Genomic DNA, 18,289 nt, shown 5'->3' with positions numbered 1-18,289 from the left:
CCAGCCCTCTCCTCTCATCTTCTCCGTCCTGTGCGGGGCCCGACGGGGCCCCATCGCTATCCAGGAGCTCAGTGCCGCTGGGGCCCAGCTCCACGCCGCCCGTCTCCAGCTCCGCTTCCAGAATATGACCCCCGAACAGTGGAGGAAGAGCCAGACCTGAGAAATCCTCCATCATCTGAAGCACATTAGCAGACAGAGCTCAGATAAACCAGACCTGCTGTTCGAAAAGTGCATTCAATAAAGCAGTTAGTAAAGTTAATAAAACAGCATATTCCACGAGTGGACTACAGATAACTTGTTAATGATCTTACTGATAACTAAGCATACTTCTATCAACTCAAATATCAATATGCTTGTGAATATGCTAATATGAGTTCCATGCTTAAACCCCGTTTTAATGATTTGAACTCTATACTCACCTTTAGTTAGTAATATTGTAAAGAGCCACACATGATTCAGTCAGTTTATTATCAATCCTGCAAGTGTTTTCTACTCCTCATCAGTTCGGTCTATGCATAATTGAATCGACGCACAAGCAAGTAAATAAAACTAAACATCTACATCTCCAAACAACAAGACGCGTTTTAAATACGTCATTGACCGTTCAGCCAATCCAGAGCGAATGCGGCACCAACATTATTGAACTACAATTCCCATGATGCCTGAGACACGGGACTACAGAAGCAAACATGGCGGCCAGTAAGTATTTTTTTTTTTGCGTGTTAGCTGTTTGAAAGATATTGTGTTCTGTTTTAGTTCGTCTCGATCGTGTTTGCAATAACAGATTAAACTGGGAGCTCACCAGGGCTATCACAATATATCCGTGTACTAAAAATAATGAATGTATAATGTGGAAATACGAGAATGACCTTGGTCTCATATTAACGTTAGCTGTCGTTTGCTTTGAACACACATTGAAAACATGATTTATATCGATACGAGAACTTATGTGACGCCTTTAGAACGCTAACAGAATATGCCAGAATGTACCATGCTACTAGCATGTTTTATTTCCGACGTGGCAGTAATTCAGCACTACTGTGGTATATTATCGTGTACCGCGGTATTACCGTGTGATACCGTTAGGCATGTTATGCACTGCAGTCAAACTCTAGTTTCTCTAGTTGGCAGGTTTCTGAAGAACGCTTGGAATAAAGAGCCAGTGATCACAGTTTCCTGCGGTATCGGGCTGCTGGGTGAGCGAGACATTAATGCACAGCATCACATTATGGATCTTCATCTTCCGGCTTTATGAATCTTAAGATCTATATATAATATGTTGTGTTTTCAGCTTGCGTTTTGCCGGCTTTGAGCCCTTTAACAAAGTACACAGGAATGATGAACCAAGCGATTCCATACAATTATCCAGGTATATTATCCTTATGCGACGTGTAAACGCTCGACACCAGGGTTATCTGGGTGTTTCTTTGATTTGGGGAACTTTGTAAATACATATATATGGCTAAATATATATTTAGCTATGATATTTATTGGTGTTTGTGTGTATTTTATTATTATTATGTCATTATCATCATATTTGAGATAATATTACAGTTTTTATTACTATTTTAAATTTTTATATTTTTAATTTAAAGTTCTAGTAATTTTGTTTTTGTCATTTTTAATAGTTTTTTTTATGTACATGCGTATATATATAGATTTATTAATTTGATTTCAGCTGTAGTTATTTTGGCACATAACGTTAAACTAAAATAAAGCATGTTGCTTTTGAAAGTAGCTTAAATAAAAGGTATCGAAAATGTTTTTTAATTTTAGTGTCAGATTTAGTTTTGGTTAACTATAATAACCCTGATTTGTATTATTATGATGTATTTATTTTTAGGTAACTCTCAGATGTTTATATTGAAAAGCTTGAGCTCAGTGCATTGAATCTGTAATTAGCTGGTTAAAGTGTTTGAGTTTGCTCTTTTGAATCACGTGTCTCTCTTCAGTCCCAGTTCGAGATGATGGAAACCTGCCAGACGTCCCCGCGCATCCCCGTGACCCGCAGGGGAAGAACCTGGATTGGCTGAAAAACCTGTGAGAAGTCCTTCAGAATCCTGTACAGTCACACTCAATAAAAGCTCTTTGTTTAATTACCTGCTTGTTTTATGAAGTCATATCTGGTGTACTTCAGTTGAGTAATACTCTAAGGCTTTTTAGCGTAATGGTTTGTGAATAGAGATTGACACGAGCCAAAACCACAGAGATTAACTTTGTTTATTGAAGTTCATTAAAATAAAGGAAGAAAGGCTATACAGTTATCATGATGTTAAAACATTCAAAAGGCCAAAACGTATGACTGAACACAATATATCTAGGGAAAGTCTGTCAGGTGGCTTCATGCCGCGTATAATAATCAAAACTGACTTGTACAGTAAAGTCCTGCTTTAAATGAATCACTGTATTACAGTATACAGTTATATGTGCATACTTTGTTTATTGAAGTTCATTAAAATAAAGGAAGAAAGGCTATACAGTTATCATGATGTTAAAACATTCAAAAGGCCAAAACGTATGACTGAACACAATATATCTAGGGAAAGTCTGTCAGGTGGCTTCATGCCGCGTATAATAATCAAAACTGGCTTGTACAGTAAAGTCCTGCTTTAAATGAATCAATGTATTACAGTATACAGTTATATGTGCATATATATATAAGGTTGGAGATTAACATTTTTGCATTATTCAATTTAAGATATCTTTATAATAGAAAAAGTTAGTACATGAAGGTATCGGAACAAACCCTGGAATGGAGAAATAATTCAAACATTTATGCACAAAGGTATCATTATCATTAATAATTAGTTAAGACTGGTTTCAGTGTAAAATCTTACAACGATAAGCAACTTTTAAGACTATTCAGAAACGACAAAACACAAACTCAAAAGTAAATGAATCATATTCTTTAGGTTCATTTCAAACCAGTGGACGTAAACGTCTTTAAGTCTTCTGTCCCAAAAAATGGTAAGGAAGACGTTTTTTCAGCGTATTTCTTAGCTACAGGACTTCGCCACAGTCACGTTCTCCAGCATCTCTACACTTTCCAGAGCCTTCTGTAACATCTTCAGATCCCTCGCCTAAAATCTGCTGCAACTCATGACTACAAGCTTTAGCTTTAGAGATTTGGGGTTTATTAAAATACATAAGACAGACGGAAGGGGGGACAAGAGGCCAGAGCGAGAGCCTCTTCACGTCACACTTTCACAAACACAACGCTTTTCCAAAATCCTTTCCAACTCTCTCAAAGCCTTTCTATATAGAATTACACTGCGTTTTCCATTCAGCCGAGTCCTGCTTTTGACTCCAACAGCCGGCCAGTTCACCTGCTTCTCCCAGAATGCTCTAGGATACCTTGTCTTTATTCAACATTTAAAAAAAAAGTATCTTATTTTATGTGGGAAGTACACTCAAAGGAATTTTTTTTTTAATGCTGAAGTGTGTTAAACCTTCTCCTGCATCCTATTCTTCATGCAATCCTGAAGGGTTTGTTTGAGCTGCGCCCTCTACTGTACAGACGAGAATTTACACTTCCTTCCTGACGCTTATTCATTTCACTTTTGGTGTGAAAGTGCTTTTACATTTGCCAAAAGTACAACTTTTTATATTAAAACCAAACAAGCAAGCCCAGACCAGATGAGAAAAAGTAACGTAACGCATTACTTTCCATAAAAAGTAACTAACTAACAAAATAAGGAAGCAATGCAATATTGTAATGCATTACATTTAAAAAATAACCTTCCCCAACACTGGACAGTGAGTAAATCACCACATAATTTACATTTGGATCAACTATTCCTTTAAAAAAATTTGATTATGAAATGTGCATTTGTGTACCAGAAAATACATCTCTTTTTTATACTCACCACCCTGTACATCTAATACATTTCATGAAACTAAATCGGGAATCATCTCCACAAATATCAGTCGCCAAAAGCTTTGTCATCATTTTCACTGCAGACATCACACATCACAATAAAGGAGTTCAAATACTGAAGAATCCACAATCAAACGTTAGAGGTCAATTTTTCCATGTTCTATCCCATGTGCACTCATCCGAAATACATAAAACCCTCTTGAAATATTTCATTTTCTGATAACGTAATATATATTGAATATGCATTTGATCAGCTAAATCCTAAATGATCTAAATGCATTGAACTGCACTTCATTCTCTGATACTGGTTATTGTATAAATGGGTTTCTGTTGGCAAAAGTGTAAACTCTGCCTCTCAGAGGTTGGGTTATTCATGAAGCATTCACAGGAGCATCTCTGGCTGTCAATCAAAGGCTCTGCTGTATCAGTGGGGCGGAGCGATCATTGGTCACCGTCTTCTTGAGTCGAATATGAGCGAACGGGTTGATCCTGTGAAGAGGGGACGGTTAAATGAACTAACCCATCAGACACGGAGAGCTCTTCTGAACACAGGTGACTAGCTTTACCTGCTGGGTGACGGAGGCGTCGAGGTGAAATCAGTCGACATCTGAGGAACATGAACACACGTGTCAGCAGAATATAAGCCGATATATTCTAAATCCCAGCATGATTTAGTCAGAAAGAGATATAAATGAACATTTACAATGGAAAAGGTTCCAATGAAAAAAATGTATAATAATAATCTTCTGTAAGGATCATCTTGAGACACTACAAGCAAAACATTCGTTTTTCATGCACTGGTCAGTTTTGCTTCCATAACTTGTGTGTGTGAAAACATCCAAAATACACATTTAAAGGGACAGTTCGTCCAAAAATGAAAACTCTTGTCATCATTTAATCACCCTCAAGTTGTTCCAAACCTGTATGAGTTTCTTTCAGCTGTTGAAAAAAAAATGTTAAAGAAAAAAAAAAAATCAGCTGTTTGGTTTCTGACATTCTTCAAAATATCGTCTTTTATGTTTAACGTTAGAAAGAAACTCATACAGGTTTGGAACAACTTGAGGGCGAGTAAATGATGACAGAATTTTCATTTTTGGGTGAACTGTCCCTTTAAATGTGTATTTTTATTGCACTTTGACTATTTGCAACTGTAGATTTTAATTCCAGTACATATCTTTAAAGGCTGTTCGTATAACACCTTTAACTTTAATGCATCAACAAAATCAAACAAGAATCAAACCTGTTTTTATCCAATGTTCAGATTTCTGTTCTGGAATTCTATGTAAATTAGTGCAAAAATAATGTACCATGGTTTGTTTTTTCCCTATTCACCTGCATTGTCTTAAAGGAATAGTTCACCCAAAAATAAATAAATAAATAAATAAAAATGTGCTGAAAATGTCCTTGCGAGACAACAGGAGATGCACTTTTTCACTGGAGGAAGCGTTATTATGGATTATGTACTCGTATTTTGGCCAGAATCGACTGTTTGAAGTTAAAAACGTCTTAATGCTGGATTTGTTTCAGCTTTTGTCTTCTCCAGATGTTAACTGATGGACTGGAGTGCTGTGGATTACTTGTGGATTATTGTGATGTTTTTATCAGCTGTTTGGACTCTCATTCTGACGGCACCCATTCACTTACAGAGGAGCAAGTGATGCAATGCTACATTTCTCCAAATCTGATGAAGAAACAAACTCATCTACATCTCGGATGGCCTGAGGGTGAGCACATTCACCGCACATTTTCATTTTATTCAAACAGTAATACAGTCACAGGTGGTGGTTTCTCTGACCCTCATCCTGCTGGTCTCGGGGTTCATCAAGCTGTAGGGTCGCGGTCTGAAGGTGCTGATGCGCTGGGACAAGACGCTCCTCTCGTCCTCGGAGTCAGGACTGACCTGCGGCATCTGACCCGCGGGGGGAAGGCTGTCCAGCTGCCCCATACTGCTGCTGTTCACCTTCGACAGAGCTGGAGGACTGCAGCCGTGATGAGAGACACAGAGAAGAAGAGAGGAGTGATGGGAATGCATGCCCTTCTGAGACAGCAGCAAGATATTACTGTACGTCATTCGATTGGGGCTTTGTTTTTCCTACAGACCTGAGCTCTTGTCCGGGAGTGCTGGGGAAAGGCTGTGTGTAGGAGAAGGGAAACCAGCCTTTTCTATGAAGGAGAGTTCAGAACATCAGCTGAGCATCTGAATATCTGAACAGCAGCTCATCTAGCTTGTTTTAAAAGGCCTGTTCATACAAGACTGAAATGGACAGGCTGGGAAAAAATTGCTGATGAAGAAAAGTCTGTTCAAACCAGATGAAATGAAATGCACTGCAGTTAATAATATGTATTAATGCACAGAAAAAAAGTCCCTCTGATAATATAGATTGCACTGTATTTCAGACGCATGATCCCAAAGCTCACACTTACTGTACTCTATCTTTCCATCTTCAGCAGCACTGCTATCATTAACAAAAACTAAACCTATTAAAAATGTCTTTAATTGAAATAAAACAAACAAAATTATTGAAATATTACACAAAAAAATGTAACTTATTTTATCGCACTTAGCTAACAAAACAACATTTCTAATTTCTAATCATTTAATTTTAATTTATATTTTATTTTAATCTAAATCTATTTAAATCTTGGATTAATTTTTGGTCATTTTGTTGTGTTTTTTTATTTTTGGTTTTAAAAAATATTTCTATTATGCTTTTTAAATTTTAGTCATTTTAGTACTTATTTTATTTCAGTTAGTGGTCAAAGCAACATTTCTAATTTTCATTTAAAGTACTTAAATTACTGAAATTAAAGCTAAAATAAAAATGTCTAAAAATGTAATAAAAGAAACAGCCTAATAAAAACGACAACAAAATACAACACAATGGCCAAAAATTTAAATAAAATATAAATACCGAAGAAAGAAAATTTGAAATGTTGCTTTGGCAACTAACTGTAAATAAAATAAGTTTAAGTAATAAATTACTAAAACTGAAATAAAAATGAATAAAAACATACATTTAAAAAAAAAAAACTAATAAAAAAGACAAACAACAAAAAGTTGGACAAAAAATGTAACTAAAATTAAAATAAAACTGAAAATATCAAAATACAAACAATTTCAAAATATTACTAAATACTATATTAGTATATTAATAATACTAAAATAACACTGATCCTCAGGCAAAGTCTTGTCCCTGGCGTGAGGTCCAAACGAATGCATTGTTTCGAAGGTCTTCACTCTTGGTGTGAACAGGCTTTAAACTTGCTTTGAACAAATGGAAAATCTTGGTTTATGCCAATCCATTGTAAAATGACCATATAAGCTTTGTTCTAGGAACAGGCCCCTCATATTGCTGCTGATATAATTATATAGTTCTGCACCACAGATCAGTATGAAAATGACGCATAGCTAATGTTTAAAGTGCCCCTATTATGCCATTTTTAAGGTTGCTAATATTGTTTTATGAGTCTCCTAAAACAGGTTTACATGCATGCAAGGTCAAAAAACACGTACGTTTTCTCAAAAAATAGATTTAATTTTACCTCATTTCTAAATGATTCGTAAACGACTCGTGCGAAGCAGTTCAAAGAATCATAGGTCTCTCTAAACCCCTCCTTTCCGTGAGCCCTCACTGCTGTGATTGGTCAGATGGCGCAGTCCTTTGTGATTGGTCCAGAGCCGTAGAGAGATTGCTCTGGATTGGATACAGGATACAGCGTCTTCTCGACATGACGGAAATGTTACTGTTTGTGGGCGGGCAAGTTGGCGACGTAGAACGTGGGCGGACATTATGCAAATGTGTTACTTCGTGACGTAGAGCCGTAACAGAATAAGATTCGAATTCCTGACGACTCGTTTTAGCGATTGCGAGCTGACTCTTTTTTTTGATAGACAATGACTTTATTTATCGTGCATTGTCGGCTTCACAACTTTGCAGATAGTTTATGTTCACATTCAGCTACATGACACACTGCATGAAAGGTAATATTCGAAAAGGCATAATAGGGGCACTTTAACTGTCCCTGACTGAAAGGCTGATGGTCAGATACCGTCCCGAGCGCTCGTTCTGTCCGTAGTGCCAGCCGTCTCTGGGTTCACTGATCAGCAGGGACAGAGCGTCTCCAGGCAGGAAGGACAGCAGACATGAGCTTCCTCCTCGGTCTCCTGGCTTCTCTGCCTCGCAGGAGTCTGGGGAGTGAGGGAACAGAGCCTCCACACGGGACGGAGCACAGAGCGGAAGCACTCGGGGAAGAGTCGAGCCTGAACAACACAACCATAACATACAGTTAATGGAGAAAACGCAAGAGAGCACAGAGACACAAAAATACAAACTCAGGAATCTTCACCTGGTGATCTCAGTTCATAGTGACCACGACTGTCAAGCTCCACCATAAAAGTCTCAAAATGCTTGGAATAAAGTGCACAGGTCATTGGACTTATTTTAATGGTGTTATGCTCCTTTTTGAAGCTTGAAGGCCACCAGACGAGTGTGTGAATGTTCTCTTAAATTCACCTTTTTTGTTCCGCAGAAAACATATGGAAACAAGTGGGAAGAGTTTGAAACGGTGTTGTTATTGTTCTAAAATTCTAAAAAATTCTAAATATCGCCTTGGCAACTAATTGAAATAAAATAGTTTTAGGTTAAGTAAATAAAAGTTTAAGTACTTAAATTACTAACATTAAAATAATAGATAATACATATTATAGATTTAAATTAAAGCTAAATGGAAATTATAAGAAACTAATAAAAAATTCTAACGTACAGAATTACTAAAACTTAAACTAAAATGAAAATGAAAATAAAACATCTAAAAATTAAAACTAATAAATACTATAATAGTACAAATAATACTAAAATAACACTGTTATATATATATATATATTATAAATATATATCAAGAAATGTCCATATTATTTTACCTAAAAGTAAAACTATATTTCACATAAAGAAAATGAAGCCTATTTTTTTTTACACTATTATGTTTTACTTTTGGATTGTGCCATTCATGACAATTAAATAAATTTAATGTGAAAACAATCTCATTCTTACTACTGTAATGCAATAAAAAGTATATTATTCTAACTCTAAGGTGCATCTGGGATTATGCATTGTACTCTGTTTATTAATCATATTTGTACCACACCCACACCCACACCCACACACTCACACACCCACATCAACACACACACACTCGCACTCGCACACGCACACGCACACACCCACACACACACACTCACACACACACACGCACCCATGAATCCCTGACGAGTCTCGCTGGACTGTCTCCTCGGCAGCGGCAGTGTGGAGGTGGAGTAGAGCTCGGGAGCCTTCAGCACACTGACAGCAGCGGCAGAGCCGGACAGCAGGACGGGTGTGAGCGCGCGGGACAGAGGGCCGCTGTGGGGGGCCGTTAGGGGCGGAGTCAGGCCCAGCAGGGAACTGTGGGAGGAGATGGAGGTGTGGCTAATGGAGGGAGGAGACTGTAACCCAGACACGCCCACTGCTGTCTGTGAGTGGGCGGGGCTGGCTGAAGAAGAGTACTGGGCGTGTCCACTACTGGAGGGGTTCAGGTGAGACTGAAGGCCCGGGACAGACTGAGACGAGCGCTGCTGCTGCTGAGGACGACTGTCACCATTCAACAGAGGCGGGACTTCCTGCACAGACAGCCTCTGAGACAAGAGAAATCAAGCTTCATTAGTTATATTTCTAATTGGGATTCATTGGGAATTCAACATGCAAACAATCTGCAGCAAGATTTTTTTTTTTTTTGGCCTTCTTTATTAATATAGATTAAAAGATAGCATGGAAAATGTGATAGAAATGTTGTATTAATAACTAAATTAAAGAAGTGTCCTACAAAATACTAAACAGGATTTATCCAGCTGAGCAAGTTTTGGAAAGAATTAAGGTGAAAATTGGAATTGAACTGAATTTTGTACATTTGATTTATCCTTTTTTTAAAAAATATATATATACTCAAAGATTATTTTATTTTACTCAAGATTATTTTGGAAGGATTTAGAAAGCTGTATTAGCAGAAATCTGCAGTGTATGACAAATACAAATTTATGTATTTGGTGTGCTTTTTTTATTTTTAGAATGACATTTTAAAAAGTAAAGAACAATACATTATACGATTATTTATTTAATGAGGAAAGTATCATAAAATAAGTGGGCTCTAATTTTATAAATGAGATTAAATAAAAAAAATAAAATAAAATAAAAAAATACAAAATAAACCAAAAAAGCGCTGAAAACATGTAATAAATGTTATAAAAGTACTAAATGTATATTATATTATATTATATATAAAAACATATATTAAAATTGTGACAATTTAGTTTAATAATTTAATAGTCAATCACAGACAAAGAAATCCCGAATCTCAGTAAAAGTGATTCATCTGAAAGGTAAATTTATTATATGACTTATATACAGGCATATCAATATTTACATATTTAATTTTATATTAAATATTATTTCATATTTCATTTATAAGATATGTCTTAATAGCAACACTGTAAATTCAGATTAAATTATTTCACTATAGGTTTTAATTAATAGCAGAGATGTCTGAAATGTACATTTAACTCATGAAATTACTGAATAATAACCCAATGAATTAATAAGTATTAAATTAACACTAAGTAATAACACTACAGCATGCCACTTATCCTTCTGGGTCTAATTTTAGCTTTTTACTTCAAAATGAAAACAATATTTTTTACTCCACAAGTCTAAAAATCCTGATGTGTCCACAAATCCATCATTAACAAACAGACACAAAACACTTTTATATTCAACTTTGAGCATAGCCATTCATTAAATGTGTTGAGATGAAATGTCCCTATTATTTCACTTAAAAATCTAAATGAAAAGAAGGCGTGAAGCTGTGGTTTACAGTGAATTTATAACAGCTAAGGGGCGTTTTAGGTACTAGCTGTTATAAATTCACTGTAAACCACGGCTTCACGGGGCTTATTGCTTTATTTTATGACCATTATGTTCACTATGTTCACCATTATGTCTTTTTTTTTCATTGTTACAATATGAAAGTCTGAATATGTATGTCGCTCACTTGTTCTGCGGGCTGAGTGATTCCCAGTTTAGCATTGCGCAGGACCTCGGCGAGTCCTGCTCCTCCAGAGCTCTGGGGGGCGGTGTGACGCAGCAGGCTCAGCGCTCGCTCCGGGAGCTTGGTTGGCTGCGCACATGACTGTTGCCACGACGACAGCTTCTGAGACAACAGCTCTCTCACCTACCAAACAAAATCAGATCTTTAGACTGTTGCTTGCTATCTACAGAAGTGCTCAGCTTAGAGCCTCTTCATCTCAGTAGTCGTTCAGATTTGTTTCTTCATGCTGATGTGTGTCATTTCTATGGAAGCCCATTTCCGCCACTGAATAAAAAATAAAAAAGGTAATTGCGACTTTTAATCTCAAAATTCTGACTTTTTTTCTCAGAATTGCATGATACGAACTCGCAATTCTGACTTTTTGCGTGTTATAAAGTCAGAATTGCGAGATATAAACTCGCAATTGCGAGAAAAAAAGTCAGAATTGCAAGTTTTTATCTCGCAATTCTGACTATATCTCGCAATTCTGACTTTATAACTCTTAATTCTGACTTTATATCTCGCAATTCTGACTTTATAACTCTTAATTCTGACTTTATATCTCGCAATTCTGACTTTATAACTCTTAATTCTGACTTTATATCTCGCAATTCTGACTTTTTATCTCGCAATTCTGACTTTATATCTCGCAATTCTGACTTTATGACTCTTAATTCTGACTTTATAACTCTTAATTGTGACTTTATATCTCGCGATTCTGACTTTATATCTCGCAATTCTGACTTTATATCTCGCAATTGTGACTTTATATCTCACAATTCTGTGAAAAAATGTCAGAATTGTAAGATAAAAAGTCGCAATAACCTTTTTTATTTTGTATTCAGTGGCGGAAATGGGCTTCCATACATTTCTGCACCAACCTAATTTCAAACACAGTTGTTGGCACAGGCTCACTAGAAAAACATGCCTGTAGCGACATTTCTGCAAAATGACATTACGCTGATTCTTGACAGAGAAGTGGCGCTAAAAGCTTGTTCAGTCTTATCTGAAACAGTTGAATCTGAAAACATTTTATGAGACCAAAAAGTTAATGCTCTGTCACATCTATTGTTTGAAAACAAAATAGCACCTACACTAAACCCGACCTTAAACCTAACCTATCCAACTTTTTCCTACTCCCATGATGCTTTGCACGAATTATGGGAGTAACTTAAAGTCTACATTAACACATCACTTTCAACATACCATTAATAACCAAAAAATCTTGATTTTTTCTGCAGCAATAGTTTTGACTTTTAGTTTAATATCACTATAACAATACATGCTTGTTAACTCTTTCCTCGCCATTTTCCAGCTTTCTGTGTTTTTGCTGTTATACAGTAGGAGGCGCTATTACACATCTTCTGATCTTCTAAACACAGTGAAGAAGAAGCAGAAACCAGTGAACGCATATGCCAGGGGTCTGAGGGGCCGAGTCATTTCCGTCATTTTGACAGACACAAGCCTTTGTGAATTTTTTTAATTCTTAGTGAATTCAAGTGAATCATTATATGGGATATATCATAAATTAAATCGGGGGTGCAGGCCACAAATGCACAGTATATGTTGTCTCTTTTCATATTGTTACAGCGAAATACAAAGGAAAAATGAAAATAATCAGGAGGAAAAGATGCTGAGAAGACTGAGAAGAGCTCTTGCCACAGATATTCTTGAGATATCACGTCACATTAAAATGCCAATGTTATTCATTGATATACGTTACACGTATATTACGTTGATTATTTGTAGCACAGCTTTATAATTTGAAGTGATTTGTTTCAGTCTTTTTGAAACCGGAAGAGCCTCCCATAATTTAGAAGACAGTAGACTCATTAGGAAAAAGGTGGATAGTGCTAACGCAAATGTGAGATAAAGATCCATCTGCTGAAGAATGTCTTTTTATCTTGCTTCTACAAGTATTTGAGCTTTTATAGTGACTTGTGTTTCATGGGACTCATACCTGAGCGCTTCACAATACAAATGTAAAGCTGTACCGGGTGCGCTACCGAGCAAGTTTACCACATCAGAAAAAACACACATATGGAGAGTTCGTTTCAGCTGGAAACTGCAGTGAATTGTACATATAGGTACTTGTTCTGCTAGAATGAAGGTAGAGGCACATTTTTCTAGTGAGGCTGTTGTGTTTGCTATGTGTTAGCTGGTTGAAGCTCGGATCTGTAGTGTTACCTTGCAGTGGTAGTTGGTGAGGATCTTGGTGACTGAACACTGACGGTCCACCAGAAAGCAATAGCGCCGCCTTTCTTCTGTCAGAGCGGAGCGGTAACCAACGGCAACCAGAGAGTCCAGCTCGCCCTGCCGGCGACTCATCAGCTCCACATACTGTTACAATGAGAGAATTTACATAAAATCAGCTTTAAATAGAATCTGAAAAATGTACAGCAAGACTGGAATGTAGAACAGCCAACTAAAGTTCTGACTTCTTAAAGCAGGGGCTCCCAAACTTTTTTGTCAGCCGAACCCCTTGGGCATAAAATATTTACTTGAAGTCCCCCTTAGATTTTGAGTTAATATTTCAATAATTTAACAACACATTTGCATGTTCATGGTTCTCTTATGTCGGTTAATGGTGATATGACATAAAGGTAAATAAATAATATTTAAACTTTTTTAAATAAGTGTTTTATTTTGAGCTGGACTTTAAAATAGACTCAAACCTCTTATTAGTTGTATTAACATTAATAATAATAATAATGTTTAATAAAAAGAAAAATAAACAATAATCTAATTATTAATATTATTTGTTAATAATTATCATTATTGTTTTCACTAATTCTAAAAATTAAAATAAATATATTACAGTTGTAAATTACAAGTGTACTGTAACATAAAAAATGAATTAGTGATAATTATAAAAATAATAACTATTTTAATTTACAATACTAATATTTGTCAAATTTTTAGTTTTTACTACCAAACGTTCGAATCCACGTGCTTTTAACATTTTAAATTCTCAAGCTTTTATTTTGGCGGAATACGGCTGAAATGCTGTAAACTCCTACTGTAAATTTTGTCCACAAAAATGTTGGGAAATTTGTAAACGTGTAACTAAAGTAAACCTAGTGCGCATTGTGTTCCCAAATGCGCATTAAACTCACAGTACATGTAGAGATAACGGTGGCTGCATTTACTCTGAACCGAGAAGCTCAGAGATACTGAAAACAGCGAATGACGAGCTGCTCGCGTGTAAATGAACACAGTGCTGCGCTTCACTCTCAAACACACAGCACATCAGACTACACAGTTCTTTAACGAAATCACAGCTTTTGATTTGATAATTGCACTAATATATATTGCAATTATCGTGTAGCCCCATTTATTTATTTTAATGTTACATTCAATATAATTAATAATTAAGGCTTGTTCACACCGGGACGAATATCGCGCGTGATAATCGCCGACGTTTAACGCCTCGTGACTAAACAAAGGGCGCCAATGTGAGTGTGCAAAACGCGCAAAACGCGAAGCGTAATTTAAAAAAAAACGCCTCGGGCTCGTTTTTTTGGTTTGACGCGCCGCGTTAAAAACTGGCCAACCAATGAGATTGGCGCTTTTGTTCACGTGCCTGGAGCTGCTGAAGTTACAGTAAAACACGACTTGGTGGCGCTCAAGCACAAAACGGTCTTGCCGAGCACACATTGATACCTAACGACAAAGAGGAAGTAAGTAGACCAAGAAGATGCATCGAGGCAAGATGAATGTAGAGCTGCTGGTCTCATTGGTGTCTGAACACAAAGGGCTTTATGACAAACGCGACAGCGACTACAAAAATCTCAATAAGAGGGAGTTGTTATGGAGAGGAATTGCAGATCAAATAAGAATCGATGTGTACCGGGGTATTTCTGTTTTTCATTAAGCGCCATCTAATGTCAGGGAGTGAATTTGCACGTTCACTCGGCTCATCGCCAGCGAAAATCGCTTGGGTATGAACACAAAAGACGCATCGAAAAACGTCAGCGATAAGCGTGCGCGATAATCGTCCTGGTGTGTACGAGGCTTTAGCTTTTCAACTCATTTGGGAAAACCTGCCTTAAAGGACCAGTTCACCATTATGATGGTCCACATGTTCCTTTGACTGATCTTTTCATTTAAAATCTCTGTATTTTCCTTTCTTAACATCTTTCAGACTGTATTCCTGTTTTACTTCATCATTTTCCCTTCTCTTGTTTTTTCTCTACCTCAGTGTTACTTTTTTTCTGGCCCCGAATCAGCTGTTCCGGATATCTGCTTAATCTCAAACTAAACGGCTTGTTCTTTCTCTTTCTGACCAGAAAACATGTTTAGACTAATGCTCGCGATAGCGTACCTCACGTCTACATAAACAGAGATAGACTCGCTCCTGAACAAACACGTGCAGGAGGACACACATGCTCAAAACAAACACTTGTTCACACATGGAGGAAAAGTCTTCCACTCACAAATCAGCTTTAATATGTAGGACACTGGGTCGCACAGACGGCCTTCACTCCGCTCAATCAGCCATTATGAGTCATACAAACTACAAATGACTGGCAGTACATGACATTCTACAGTAATGAACACAGCAGTCAAAGAACTGGCAAGCTACACAATTACTCAGTTCTTCAGCAGGCGCTTTAATCCAAGTGACTAACTGTTCATTTACTGCCGCGCCAGTCAGCATAAAAGTTTACAGAATACACAAGCATCACATTTCTAAGAACATTTCTTGGTGCATGTCTTTTAAACTTGATTTTAACCCTCTAAAGTCTGACATATGAAATAATAGTCTGAATGAAATTAAAGGATTTATTGAACTTTTTGAACAAATCTAAAAAAAAAAAAAAGTCAAAATCATTTTTGATACATCAGGCTCAAAGTGAGCAAAAATATGCAATTTGGTGCAGATACTGGCTGATAAAATGGCTAATAGCTTATAATGTAAATCAATTGAGACCTAAATAAAATGATATAAATATTAGTCGTCGCTCTATATCTCCAATAATGTGTCTCAGTAAGATGAGATTGAAATGATCCAAACATATAATGCAATGCAATCCAATAATGATTGAGAGATGAAGAAATAAACGCTCCTCAAAAGATCCTGATGATCAGATTTGAGACTCTAAAAAATGATTGATGGAGAATCAAGTAAAGCCGAGCTGCTTCAGTCCAGTAAGTGTTCATCTGGAGATATTACTGCAGTTATTCTGACATTTACTTGATCAAAATCAGTCAAGATCTGACAGCAGAAAGACACGTGAAGCTCCAGCTGAAGCTGGACATTTTGTACAATTACACTAAAAGAGCTTTTACTAAAAAACTATCATTCAGACGACAGAAGGCATGGAGTAGATCGTGTGTGAAACAGGTTTAACAGCAACGTTTGATCATTTAGAGGCCTTAGAAACATGTACCTGCATCTCTCTGTCTCCATATTTGTTGGGATGGCGACTAGCTTGGCTCTTCCTCCGCAGCTTCTTCAGCTGTGATTGGCAGCGCTCAATGGACTCCACCTTTGACTTCCTCTCACTCTGGTACTTCTTCAGCGTCGCCTGGACAAAGGTTTTCATACAGTATATCAAGTTCTGGTAAGTTTCAGAGAGTTCAGGAGGAGTAATTTATTGATTAATTTACTCAAAGGGTTTACAAGACAAACTCTGGGTTTACTTGTTTGAGCTCCCCTGTTAAGTAAATTCAGTAGGTAGTTTAGTTAAACAGTAGTGTGCACTCACAGTCAGATATTTGATGTCTAGCTCCAGTTTCTGCTCGAGTTGAGACAGCATCTCTGAATGAAACAGCTTCAGCTGCAGACGACAGAAAACACAGCATTCAATCAAACACAGGGGGTGTGGAAACACACGGGTCTTGAGGGTAAATTACAGTTTTTACAATCTCTAGGACCCATTTCTTAATACTTAGGTCACTTTTTCAAAACTCTTCATACACTAAAGCACAAGAGCATCTATGTGGGCAAAACTGTGGATCATTTATCAATGCTTTGGCACAAAATACACTCAATTAAAACATCTTTCAAATGAAATGAATTCTTTTCTCACTCAGACACACACACCACACACACACACACACACACACACACACACACACACTCACTCACACACACACACACACACACACACACACCAAAACTCAACTAGCCACTATGCACATTTACATACTTTTCAAAACTATTAAACTTAAGTTCAAAACCTAATATAATACAAAACTGAATAAGACAGTGAATTGATACAATTCTACAGTAATACAACGTTGAAATTTATTCTAAATCTAAAAACTGAATTACTATCAAAACAGCTAGATGTAGCTAAACATCTGCACAGGCGTTAGTCTTTCAACTTCATTACCATCTATACAAAAGGGAAAACATAGGAATAATTTTGTACTGTAATGTAAACATGGACCAAGTAACATTTACAGCAGTGAGTGACATTTTACAGAAGAAAACATTGTGTAATGCTACCTGTTGTTAGCGTTTTTTTAGGTCGGTGTTTTATGAGTGACAGTGTGTTTTTTGGGTGAAATCCTTTACTAGTGTTATGGAAGAATGATTTTAAACATGTATGGAGTGTTTTGGTAGTTTTAGTGCATCTTGGATGTGGAATTTACTGCTATACCAAGCTGAAAGTTGGTTAGGAGAGCTGTGTGAAGAGTTTTGAAAAAGTGACATAATTATTGATAAATGTGCCCTAGAGATAGGAAAAAAAATACACAACAACTGAAGGTTCAGTTTATGCCTTAAATTTACACATATGGGATAATCAAACTGGCTGTACAAGTCAAAATGGACTACTCTGCCAAGCTGTTAAGCAGAACTTTGTGCTTGTAATTGACTTGTCACTATACAGTAAGAAAGAACATGCTAAGAACTTTTTACAGCAGACCACCACACTCTTGCATACTATACTGTACTTAAACTGCTATTATAAAACGGAGAGTTCCGGTCCTTGATTCTGATTGGCTGAACCACGTTCCAAGCTGTTGTAAATTACTCTACAAACATACACCTTTGTTTACGTTTGCCTGTTGCTCGGCAACCACTTTATTGCAACCACAACTGTTTCTGAGGAACTACATTGTTTGGTGGAAGAATACTGTTTTTATTAATATCATTACACTTTATTTGCTCGGTTTTATTTTGTGAAACCTTACTACGTATATGGAATAACAGTTTTATAAAAGCAATAAGCCCCGTGAAGCCACGGTTTACAGTGAATTTATAACAGCTAACTCTGCTTCGCGTCGTACCTAACAACGCCCCTTAGCTGTTATAAATTCACTGTAAACCACGGCTTCACGGGG

At 36.8% G+C, this 18,289-nt stretch overlaps 3 protein-coding genes across 4 annotated transcripts in view; 1 reads left to right on the top strand and 2 right to left on the bottom strand.

Moving 5' to 3' along the window:
* Positions 1-568, bottom strand: part of LOC107726230 (TCF3 fusion partner-like) — a 3,569-nt gene extending 3,001 nt beyond the window's left edge. The window contains exons 1-2 of the mRNA XM_016535752.1: positions 420-568; positions 6-175 (exon numbers count right to left, since the gene is read on the bottom strand). Of these exons, the coding sequence (XP_016391238.1) occupies positions 6-175 (170 nt within the window). The 5' untranslated portion in view covers positions 420-568. The remainder of the gene's footprint in view (positions 1-5; positions 176-419) is intronic.
* A 38-nt stretch (positions 569-606) lies between these two features.
* On the top strand, positions 607-2,099 carry LOC107726249 (NADH dehydrogenase [ubiquinone] 1 alpha subcomplex subunit 3-like). Its single transcript, XM_016535780.1, has 4 exons — positions 607-699; positions 1,125-1,196; positions 1,292-1,369; positions 1,953-2,099. The coding sequence occupies exons 1-4, from the start codon at positions 690-692 to the stop codon at positions 2,042-2,044; spliced, it is 252 nt and encodes an 83-aa protein (XP_016391266.1). The 5' UTR covers positions 607-689; the 3' UTR covers positions 2,045-2,099.
* A 1,649-nt stretch (positions 2,100-3,748) lies between these two features.
* LOC107726248 (brain-specific angiogenesis inhibitor 1-associated protein 2-like) overlaps positions 3,749-18,289 on the bottom strand; it is a 25,181-nt gene continuing 10,640 nt past the window's right edge. For both annotated transcript variants that reach the window (XM_016535778.1, XM_016535779.1), the window contains exons 6-15: positions 16,705-16,776; positions 16,387-16,524; positions 13,181-13,333; positions 10,958-11,137; positions 9,131-9,548; positions 7,928-8,138; positions 5,978-6,040; positions 5,673-5,856; positions 4,444-4,484; positions 3,749-4,366 (exon numbers count right to left, since the gene is read on the bottom strand). In XM_016535778.1, coding sequence (XP_016391264.1) covers positions 4,285-4,366; positions 4,444-4,484; positions 5,673-5,856; positions 5,978-6,040; positions 7,928-8,138; positions 9,131-9,548; positions 10,958-11,137; positions 13,181-13,333; positions 16,387-16,524; positions 16,705-16,776 — 1,542 coding nt within the window. In that variant the 3' untranslated portion in view covers positions 3,749-4,284. The remainder of the gene's footprint in view (positions 4,367-4,443; positions 4,485-5,672; positions 5,857-5,977; positions 6,041-7,927; positions 8,139-9,130; positions 9,549-10,957; positions 11,138-13,180; positions 13,334-16,386; positions 16,525-16,704; positions 16,777-18,289) is intronic.

This window comes from Sinocyclocheilus rhinocerous, unplaced genomic scaffold (assembly GCF_001515625.1).
Source record: "Sinocyclocheilus rhinocerous isolate Xijiao unplaced genomic scaffold, SAMN03320098_v1.1 scaffold216, whole genome shotgun sequence".
Taxonomy (NCBI): domain Eukaryota; kingdom Metazoa; phylum Chordata; class Actinopteri; order Cypriniformes; family Cyprinidae; genus Sinocyclocheilus; species Sinocyclocheilus rhinocerous.
Note: the sequence above shows the minus strand (reverse complement) of the source record. Positions and strands in the feature narration are given on the sequence as shown.

What these genes read in the sequence shown, in the direction of transcription:
- LOC107726249 (XM_016535780.1), top strand. An exon ending in CTGCGGTATCGGGCTGCTGG is followed by an intron (nt 1,197 to 1,291) that starts GTGAGCGAGACA and finishes TTGTGTTTTCAG; the next exon opens with CTTGCGTTTTGCCGGCTTTG. An exon ending in GATTCCATACAATTATCCAG is followed by an intron (nt 1,370 to 1,952) that starts GTATATTATCCT and finishes GTCTCTCTTCAG; the next exon opens with TCCCAGTTCGAGATGATGGA.